Raw genomic sequence first — 12,370 nt, 5'->3', positions numbered from 1 at the left:
GGTTGTATGTGTCCATGAAGTTTATATAGGATTTTGTTTTGGTATACTGTAAAATCATTAAATTTCGTGGGCATGAAATTTCGTGGTTTTGGTCAAAACGGCAATTTCGTGGGGATATGAATTCGTGGATTTCAACTTTTGAACATAAAATGAATGAGAATTTTACTTGTTCGTTGGGATTAAATTTCGTGGATTGACTCAACCACGAAATCCACGAAAATTAGTCCCCCACGAATATTAATGATTTCATAGTATGGTATTACGACAAAGTGTTGAAAAAAGAAAAGAAAATCTTGTAACTAGACTGATAGGTCTGTATATACAAACTTGGAATGGTCATCTCAGTTCCAAAGCAAACATTCTTTTAATAAAAAGTCTGTTACAATTAAAGATTTAATACACCCCATAACAACAATGAGGCCAAGTACAGGGCGATGTTTTATGGGCGACACACAAAAAATGTTTGTTTTTTTATCTTAACATTAAATCAGAAAGATTATTTTAATGTTGTTTGAATATAAAGGCTAGCAACAAGTAGACAAACAATTCATTTGTATACTGTTATAGGATTTATTTTGAGATGGAACACACAACGTATTGAATGCTAACCAGATATATGTCAAGTTAAAACCACATTATTTCAGTTGCTTTAAAGTCAATAAAATTACCCGTGCAATAAAAATTAAAAAAAACCGTTTGGTAATATTTGTAAATCTGAAATATGGTGGAAGAGTTTTACGTACGTTAATTATTGCGTTTTCCAGTTTCTGTATTTGTTCTTCAAAAGTTTTTAACATGTCGTCAGATTTAAAAGCAACATTCTTGGCTGCCATTTGCAGGTCTTTGAATTCAAACATTGCTGCCATGGTAAGTGTGTTCCAGTTCCTGCAAAAACCATTACAATAATATTTTAATGCAATAACCTAAACTGAATAGATTTTATCCTGGTGTTTCTAACCATATCCCTCCCTACCACTACTACTAATAACTACGACTACTACTACTAATACTTCTACTTCTACTATTTCTACTAACTGCTAGTACTATTACTACTATTATTACTACATCTACTAACTACTACTACTACAAACTGCTACTATTTCTATTAACTACTACTACTAACTACTTCTACTAATTTCTGCTACTATTACTATTAACTACTACTGCTACTGTTAATTCTACTGCTACTTGTACTACTACTACTACTACTAACAACTACTACTTCTACTACAACTAACTTCCAGACCGACTACTACTATCTACTAACTCTACTACTACTACTACTACTTCTACTATGCTACACAAACTCGGTAGTTTTATTAAATTTATTATTTATTATTATCAATTTATCATTGGCTTTATTATTCATTTATTTTTTGGCTGGACAGAGTTTATACAGTTGTATGTTTTTAGTCAGGAATAAATTCTTTCCCAGAGCAATTTCGATAATCTCTTAAAAGCCATTTCTTTAGTATCTTTGTTCTGCAAACTAAGCAGACGATAAGTTAGTTCGAGTTACACAGCCAGCTTAAGTGTGATAACAATCAAGAGGTTGACCAATGGACAGTGAGAGAACCCCTACTACTACCAACTACAGTTACTAACTGCATTCACCACTACTACTACTACTACTACTACTAACTACTTCTACTACTACTATTACTACTACTATTAATACTACTTACTAATACTACTACTACTTACTACTACTATTATACTACTTACTACTACTAATACTTACTACTAGTACTTACTACTACTACTTACTACTTCTACTACGACTACTACTACTTACTACAACTACTTCGACTTACTACTACCATTTTACTGCTACTACTACCACTAAAGTACTACTACTACTTACTACTACTGCTGCTGCTGCTTATATTACTTACTACTACTACTACTACTACTACTACTTTCACTACTACTATTACTAACTACTACAACAACAACTACTACTACTTAGTACTACTACTTACTACTACTACAACTACTACTACTACTTACTACTACAACTACAACTGCTACCACTACTACTTACTACTACTACTGATAATACTTACTACTACTATGTTACTTACTACTACTACTATTTACTACTACTACAACAACTACTACTACTTACTACTACTACTACTACTACTACTACTACAACTGCTACCACTATTACTACTACTAGGGGCTCCGTGGCCGAGTGGTTGAAGCCGCTGACTTCAAACCACTTGTTCCTCATCGATGTGGTTTCGAGCTTCACTCGGGGCGTTGAATTCATCATGTGAGGAAGCTATCCAGTTGGCTTACGGAAGGTCGGTGGTTCTAACCAGGTGCCCGCTTGCCCGCTCGTAATGAAAAATGCACGGAGGGCACTGGGGTCTTCCACCACCATCAAAGCTGGAAACTCGCCATATGACCTATAATTGTGTCGGCGAGACGTTAAACCCAACAAATACTACTGCTACTATTACTACTACTACTACTACTACAACAACTACTACTACTATACTACTACTATACTACTACGACTATTACTACTACGACTATACTACTACGACTATACTACTACTTCTACTACTACTACTACTACTACTATACTACTACTACTATACTACTACTACTAGTACCACTACTACTATTACTATACTACTACTACTACTACTACTACTACTATACTACTACTACTGCTATACTACTACTACTATACTACTACTACTATACTACTACTACTACTATACTACTACTACTATACTACTACTGCTACTATTACTATACTACTACTACTACTATACTACTATACTACTACTACTACTATACAACTACTACTACTATACTACTACTACTACTACTACTACTATACTACTACTACTACTACTATACTACTACTAATATACTACGACTATACTACTACTACTATACTACTACTACTATACTACTACGACTACTATACTACTAGTATTACTATACTATTATACTACTACTACTATACTACTTCTACTATACTACTTCTACTATACTACTCTTACTACTATACTACTACTCCTACTATACTTATACTACTACTATACTACTACTACTATACTACTACTACTACTACTACTATACTACTATTACTACTACTATACTACTACTACTATACTACTACTACTACTACTACTATTACTATACTACTACTACTACTATACTACTACTACTACTACTACTACTATACTACTACTACTACTACTACTATACTACTACTATACTACTACTACTATACTACTACTACTATACTACTACTACTACTATACTACTACTACTATACTACTACTGCTACTATTACTATACTACTACTACTACTATACTACTATACTACTACTACTACTATACAACTACTACTACTATACTACTACTACTACTACTATACTACTACTACTACTACTATACTACTACTAATATACTACGACTATACTACTACTACTATACTACTACTACTATACTACTACGACTACTATACTACTAGTATTACTATACTATTATACTACTATACTACTACTACTACTATACTACTTCTACTATACTACTTCTACTATACTACTCTTACTACTATACTACTACTCCTACTATACTTATACTACTACTATACTACTACTACTATACTACTACTACTACTATACTACTACTACTATACTACTACTACTATACTACTACTACTACTACTACTATTACTATACTACTACTACTACTATACTACTACTACTACTACTACTACTATACTACTACTACTACTACTACTATACTACTACTATACTACTACTACTATACTACTACTACTTATATACTACTACTATACTACTACTACTACTATACTACTACTACTACTACTACTACTACTATACTACTACTACTACTACTACTATACTACTACGACTACTATACTAGTACGACTACTACTACTATACTATACCACTACTACTATTACTATACTATTATACTACTACCATCTTTGTCATAAAGCGTTGGGGTGTCAAAATTCAGAACATAGCTGTCAAAATTCAGAACAGAACTTCTAACCACATTTATACATACGTACTACTACTACTATACTACTATGCTACTACTACTACTACTACTACTACTATACTACTACTACTACTACTACTATACTACTTCTACTACTACTACTACTATACTACTACTACTACTACTATTCTACTTCTACTACTGTACTACTATACTACTATACTACTACTACTACTATACTACTACTACTACTACTACTACTACTATACTACTATACTACTACTACTACTACTATACTACTACTACTACTACTACTAATACTACTACTATACTACTATACTACTACTACTACTATACTACTACTACTACTACTACTACTATTCTACTACTATACTACTACTACTATACTACTACTACTACACTACTACTACTACTATACTACTACTACTACTACTACTACTATACTACTACTACTACTATACTACTACTACTACTACTGCTGTACTACTACTACTACTACTATACTTCTACTACTACTATACTTCTACTACTACTATACCACTACTACTACTATACTACTACTACTACTACTACTATACTACTACTACTACTACTACTATACTACTACTACTATACTATTACTACTACTACTACTATACTATTACGACTACTATACTACTACGACTACTACTACTATACTACTACTATTACTGTACTACTATACTACTACTACTACTACTACTACTACTACTACTATACCACTACTACTATTACTATACTATTATACTACTACTACCATCTTTGTCATAAAGCGTTGGGGTGTCAAAATTCAGAACATAGCTGTCAAAATTCAGAACAGAACTTCTAACCACATTTATACATACATATTCCTAAAACAGACTAGTCGGCATTGGAGTTGAAAGGTTTAAACACCAATCATGTGTATGTCAAAGTCAGAAGCAAGAAAGAAACATTCATAGGGGGATTCGTGAAACAAAAATGTACTCACAATGTTACTACACATGGGTGGGGTACTTGATAACATCAATATTTTCTCGAAAACCATAAACAGTTACAATTATTTATGCTTCTTGAACTACTTTATTATGCAATGCATGCATGTGAATAAAGAAATGATACTAATATGATAACAATTGTTATTATGTGTGCTATAGTCGAAAAACAGTTTCCCTGTTGCAGGTCACTGTGACCTATAAGGGGCCATAGTCACTGTGACGATGACCTAATGACCTCAAAATCAATAAGTCATCTTCAGGTTATGATCAACTGTAGGCCCAGCATTTCCTAGTTACTGAATTCCATTTAAAAAGGTTCAAAAGCTACAACTGCAATAATTGTACACTGAACTTGGCTATGGTGAAAGCTGCCAAATTAGCATCTTACCATTTTTGCGAGAACCTAAACTGACAAGCTTGTTTGTTAACTGCACCTTTCATTTTGGCCCAAGAGAATATCTTCCGAGAAGCTTTAGAAAAGCTTAGAAGAAAATCCTAATTGAACGGACGTCTGCCGAAAGTGAAAAAAATATATCATCATTATTTTTTAAATGTATTTTTTTCGGAGATTTTTATTGTTAATGTGCTATTCGAAAAAGAGATTCTAAACATTTTAATTGTTCTAGTTTATTACTCAGTTTGTAAGGTTTATATGTCGAAATGCCGCCTTGTTTTGATCACGTGATTAACATCTCCGACCATCAGGTGGAAAACACAGAAGCTCGGAAGAACTCTTCTTATTCCAGCAGATCTTCCGAACGGGGCAAACGAACCCGCCAATTAAACAATAAATTCATTTAATTGAACGAAATACATTTTAACGTGACTCAGTTCATATCATCATGCATATCTTTGAATACTGCGAACAAAGAATAGTAAATATATATTTATATACTTTTGTTAATAACTGAACTGTTTCCAACATTTGTAACAATAGTATTACACTATATTCTTTATTTTAAACGAACATTTTCTTTCGTCTTAGAGGATTTCTTACTTGTGCGCAAGCGCATTGGGCCATTTTAGACTGGCTCACCGTAATTTGCGCTAGAAAGTGAAATCTAACGACGTAAAATTAATAGATTAGTCTAAATCCTCCTAAAGGTCTTGATAGACCTCTCCAATAATCAACCTCCATTATTATCCCCTAGTATGGTCTTTGGATTAATTACATAAAAGGTAATAAACTCAACAAGCAAGGGATTATTAAATTAAGCAACCCATTTGTCTTTTAAGATAAGATCGTTTACAAGTTTAGCTTTTAAAAAAGCTAGAAAGTGGCTCGCTTAGCTCTTGTTCTAACAGGGCAGTTATGAAGCACAGTGATATGCCAGTGAAAATTATAGGGTCTGTGATGCCTGGATAGGTCAGTGGTAGAACATTTATTGTGGGTACACAGGTTATGTGTTCAATGCCTGAACGTGAGCATTTTACCAGAAATTCCCTTGCTTTTTGCTTAGCATTAAAAAGAAAACCAACTTCCTCTCTCTTGTACATTCATGGCGATGGATATCATATAGCGTAATATAAGTACGTTTTTTTCTGTTTTTCTTGCGTTTTTGCGGGAACCTCTAGTGTAGAGAGTTGCAAAAACCGAAACATTTTACGAGAAGAGCCGAAAAGGAAGGAAGGGAAAAAACGAAAAATTAAACAAGAAGAACCGAAAAGGAACGAAGGGTACTGTATTCTGTGTTGATAACGCCTTGAAATTTTGCCTTATTACTATTTCAGATCTTGTCTACATAGTTCTGAGGCGTATATTCATTCATTTTTTCCAGAAAAGGAGCAATCTGAATCTTTCTGCATAATTTCAACAACTACAATAAGGGACAGGCAATCGATGCATTTTCTACTTGCATAGATTGGTCCTTTGCCTGTCATTGAGCTTCTTTGTGTTCATTAATATAAGATGGTTGCGGCCTATGTGGATTACATGACTTTTTCGTAAACCAGCTTTCGATTGGTCACTTTTTGTAAGCCTGCTTTCGATTGGACACTTCTCGTAAAGGAAACGCTATTTTGTTTTCTTGGTTGCTGGCTTGCATTTGTAATGAAAGTAAAAAGCTGAGAGCTAGGTTTAGGAGATGTTCTGCCTTTTAGGTAGATTTAATAGTAAAATCCTATCGTAATACTGTCTCGTCGAGACGAGCCAGCATTAAAGTCTCATCCTTTTTATATTTTATACTCATATAAAAACATAAAATAGGAAATATGTACAAGTAAATGGCCATTTTATATAGCTTTATGTATCTCATTCTCTTAAACCGTAAAATGTTCATTATCTTCCCTACTTACTCAAAACTATTGATAAATCACAGTAAAACTATTGTAAAAAAACTTTTGAGATGTATTATCTTTGAAGAGTGATTATGGCTGCTTCTTATAAATTTACTGAGTGTCAATATAATTAACGCGCGTGTGTGTGTATACGTGCGTGCGAATTTATACAAGAGGAATGTATATATAGGAGATTGGAAAATCATGTGTGTGTTGCATGTGTTTTGTGTGCGCGCATAAGTACATGCGTGCATGCGTGCCTACATGAGTGTGTGCGTGCGTTTGTATGTGCCTAGATATAAAATAAGTGAAGAAATAGAAAAACATCGACGCAGTTGCTATGCAAAACCTACACATTATATGTGTGAATCAATACCGGTACAGATAATACAATATATGAGATGCTAAAATACATTGATCTCTATTTCAAGTGCCTATACTACTGTTGAATAATCAAAGGACAATATTTCAGAGAAAAATTATCCAACAGGTACATGAAGCCAACATGCGCATTTCCTCTTGTTTTGAAGTTTCCTATGGTTTCACTACATTCCAATCAGTGGTTGCTGACAAATACTACGGAAAAGAATTGTAATATATACTGAACAGCAAAAGAAACTATCCAGTTTTATAACTGGGGTCTTTTTTATTAAAAAACTTTAATTTATAAATCACTTGTGTTTTTCATGTCACATTACACTTGAACGGAACTTCACGTGTAAAATTTTAAGAAATCAATCAACCGTGAAGTCAGCAGTCCCACAATAGCCGTTTTGCACGAAATTCATGTACGCCTGTAATTAACAATATTCTTTGTGAAATTTTATTGTTATTGGAAATATTGATAATTGACTAACCGGAAAAACAGCAAAAAGTTTAAAAAATATTGTTGGTTGCACCCACGACTGAATCAAGTTTAGCGCGAGCGCCCAATTGGGATGTTACAATGCATCTGACGCGCAGAAGATATAGCCTTTCAAACGGCTATTGTGGGACTACTGACTTCGTGGTTGATTGATTTTTAAAAATTTATCACGTGAAGATCTTCAAGTGTAATTTTGGTACGAAGAAACAATTCAAATTTGAAAAATCAATTTTTTATTTCAAAACATACCTGTTATACATCTGGATAGTTTCTTTTGCTGTTTAGTATAGTATACTAATGTTGAATAATCAAAAGGCAGTAACTCAATGAAAGACCATCCGCACCAAAAGAAAAGTATAGACAATATGTGCATCCCTTTTTTTTTTAAATTGAAGCTTCCTATGAAGTTTCGTTAAATTCCAACCTATGGTTGCATGAAAAGTACTATAGTATACTAATGTTAAAGAGTCAAAAGGCAATAACTCAGTGAAGAAGCATTCTGCCGGAAAACGAAGACAATGTGTGCATCTTCTCTTGATATTAAAGCTTTCTATGAAGTTTCGCTAAATTCCAACCTGTTGTTGCTACAAGAATTGCACTTTAGTATAGTAATGTTGAATAATTGAAGGGCAATAACTCAGTGAAAATCATCCGGCTGGAACACGAAGATATTATGCGCATCTCCTCTCCTATGAAGTTTCGCTAAATATATGAAGTTTCGCTAAATTCCAATCAGTGGTTGCTGAGAAATATTCCAACTTGTGACAAAACTTGCGGGACGGACGCATGGACGGACGGAGCAGTGACTATACGCTTCCCGTTCTGAGAGCATAATAAGAAAGGATGAAAAAAATTCAATGACCGTTCTGCTGTTAGTTACATCGACACCGATGTACCTACTTTCGGTTTCGCATTCAAGTTTCAGCAGTGGAAAACAAAAGAAATACAAAGCCTAAGGTGTATTTTAAGTATTACATACCCTTTCTACAAACGACATACTTTAGTTTTCACGTTAAAAATACGCTAGTTTTAAGCTCATACACTGTATAAAATACTATAGTACAGATTGATAGTTAAAATACCTGCTAAGAGAGTTGAAAATCCATAGTGATCAGTCTGAAAATGATCAAAACCGTTATAAATTATTCCAGATTATTCTAGTTCGATGAAAATCTCAAGTTTTTCCTTGTAATAAACCGGGAAGTAATTTGCATTGAATACCAATATAATGGCGATCGATATATCGTGTTTAGACTATAGTGGTATGGAGATAACCTTTGTAAGTGACTCTTTTGAAACGATTGAGGACGTTTTAGATATATTTACGAATCTCGTGTAAGACTATAAATGTGAAATGGTTATTTACTAAATGTGAAATGAGGCATCGATTTATTTGCATATTAATATTTCACCGTATAGCTATTATTTAGTGTATATATATAGAATGTGTATAAGGTAGAGTTAACTCTTTATAAAATTCTATGCACTTGAATCTTAAAAGGTTTGTATTTGTTATTATATTGGAAAGTACTTAAACGTAATTATATCTTTAAATCAGAGGATACTGTATAAAAAGCGGTAATTTAGGGGGTATATTGGGATATCCCATGCGATAAAAATTATGATGGGTAATACATTTTATTCCCTTGAGTAGTTCTCACGTCAGTTTTGTTTTATCTGTTTAGAGATTTACTAGACCTTTACAAAAATATATAGGTTTATATACGTTCTAACTGTTACAAAAGCTGATACAAACATTTGAACATTTTACCCCCCAAAATAAAAAAACATTGTTCGCAACCTTTGTACTGTATATTACGAATAAGAAAAACACAAGAAAATATATCTATAGTAAGATGATCTATTGACCGCATAAAACCCAAATCAAATAAGATAATAGCGGACTCCGCTCGGTATTTGTTCTGATCCATCAGTTTATACATGTACTTGTCGGTCGGAAACACAGACACTTGGAGCTCAAGCCCTCGTCACCCACCCCTCCCCCTGCCATTGTGTTAATTTCAGCCAATATATTTAGCCTTTGAATACACACTGAGCATATGTCTCGATCATTATATATGTTTTGTTACAAATTCAACATGTTTTAAAATTTACAATATACTATCAATGCAGTAAAAAAAAAAAAATTACGTGATAGTGTCAAACATCATAAATTTAGCTAATTTTTCAACATAATTATTTCGACGCAATACTCGTTCCTCAGACCGCTCTCGCGAATGCTGGGAAAAGCCATGTCGTCGTCTCAACGTCCGAACGGGAACACTCTCATACAGGTAAGTTACCGGCCTTTGATAAATGAGCCATCATGAAATGCTAGATATTCCGCAAAAATTACCAAAACAATTGCATACAACAACATTCTTTCTTGACCACACCTGCAACTAATTATCTGCTGCAGATTCATACTTCTGTACATTCTTTATATATTTAATCACTTTCTTCCTTATGATTGTTGACAATTGTATATTTCCTGTGAAGGATAACTGACCAATGTTTAAGACATATGATAGAATTTCCTTTAGCAAGAAAATGAACAGTTAAAAGTAACAAAATTATATAGAGGACATTTATTTGTTTTCAGTGTGATATGTAAAATCTCTTTAACGATAAGGGAGACAGTTCAATATTTTCACGAAGGCTGAACCTGAGTGAAAGTAACATAATTGTCTCCCGTATCGGTGAAGAGGCAGGGGAGTGGGTTTTCATTTTTTATTTTTTTTATTTGCTAGATTTTATGCACGTCCATGGTTCTCAACTGTTTTTCTTTATAGGTAATAAGTACAAATAATCAGTACATCTGCTTTACATTGTGATATACCACTAAGGTAAGCTTCAAAATGAAAGCTTAAATCTTGACCTATGTGATCGCCTTTAAAAGGAGTAGACATATTAGCAAACTCCTGATCCCTCTTAAAATCAAGAAAATCTTATTTCCGACAGATGCAATACACTCGTTTATGTACTTTCATATAAATCAATCCTGAGGGTGCAAAGCCATGCTAAGCAAAGTGTCTGTCAACAAGCAAGTTTCAGGAGAAAAAGCAGGTCAAAGACAATTACAGTCCGTTTTGCTGAAGAAAACACCTGATTTCTTCAAATCTGCCTCTAAAAAATGACTTACAAAAGTTATAGATTTAGATGAAGCCAAATCTGCTATTTAAAGCTAGGAGTGACGGAGTGGCACGAGAAGCACTGTCGTAAAGGAGTTGTGGCCTGAAACGCACTGTCGTAACAAACAGTACACTGGGAATGACGGAGTGGCATGAGAAGCATCGTATCAAACAGTACACTGGAAGTGACGGAGTGGAACGAGAAGCACTGCCGTATCCAACAGTACACTGGGAGTGACGGAGTGGCATGAGAAGCACTGTCGTAACAAACAGTACACTGGGAGCGACGGAGTGGCACGAGAAGCACTGTCGTAACAAACAGTACACTGAGAATGACGGAGTGGCATGAGAAGCATCGTACCAAACAGTACACCGGGAGTGACGGAGTGGAACGAGAAGCACTGTCGTATCAAACAGTACACTGGGAGTGACGGAGTGGCACGAGAAGCACTGTCGTAACAAACAGTACACTGGGAGTGACGGAGTGGCACGAGAAGCACTCTTGTATCAAACAGTGGCACGGGAAGTACTGTAGTATCAAACAGTACACTGGGGGTAACGGAGTGGCATGAGAAGTACTGTCGTACCAAACAATACAATGGGAGTGACAATGTGGCATGGGAAGTACTGTCATATCAGACAGTACACTGGGGGTGACGGAGTGGCATGGGAAGCACTGTCGTATCAAACAGTACAATTGGAGTGACGGAGTGGCATGGGAAGCACTGTCGTATCAAAGAGTACAGTGGGAGTGACGGAGTGGCATGGGAATCACTGTAGTATCAAACAGTACACTGGGAGTAACGGAGTGGCATGAGAAGTACTGTCGTATCAAACAGTACACTGTGGTGACGGAGTGGCATGAGAAGTACTGTTGTATCAAGCAGTACAATGGGAGTGACGGAGTGGCATGGGAAGTACTGTCGTATCAAACAGTACACTGGGAGTGATTGAGTGGCATGAGAAGTACTGTCGTACCAAACAGTACACTGGGAGTAACGGAGTGGCACAGGAGGCACTGTCGTATCAAAAAGTACACTGGGAGTGACGGAGTGGCATGAGAATTACTGTCGTATCAAACA

General features: G+C 34.7%; 1 protein-coding gene across 1 annotated transcript in view; it reads right to left on the bottom strand.

The window, feature by feature from the left end:
• LOC128552715 (uncharacterized) overlaps positions 1-9,333 on the bottom strand; it is a gene marked incomplete at its 3' end in the record, with an annotated part of 57,193 nt that extends 47,860 nt beyond the window's left edge. Inside the window, exons 1-2 of the mRNA XM_053533762.1 lie at positions 9,240-9,333; positions 744-885 (exon numbers count right to left, since the gene is read on the bottom strand). Of these exons, the coding sequence (XP_053389737.1) occupies positions 744-866 (123 nt within the window). The remainder of the gene's footprint in view (positions 1-743; positions 886-9,239) is intronic.
• Between the last annotated feature and the right edge of the window lie 3,037 nt (positions 9,334-12,370).

Source organism: Mercenaria mercenaria, unplaced genomic scaffold (assembly GCF_021730395.1).
Source record: "Mercenaria mercenaria strain notata unplaced genomic scaffold, MADL_Memer_1 contig_3078, whole genome shotgun sequence".
Lineage (NCBI taxonomy): Eukaryota > Metazoa > Mollusca > Bivalvia > Venerida > Veneridae > Mercenaria > Mercenaria mercenaria.
The sequence above is the reverse complement of the archived record's forward strand: the minus strand, read 5'-3'. Positions and strand labels throughout refer to the sequence as shown.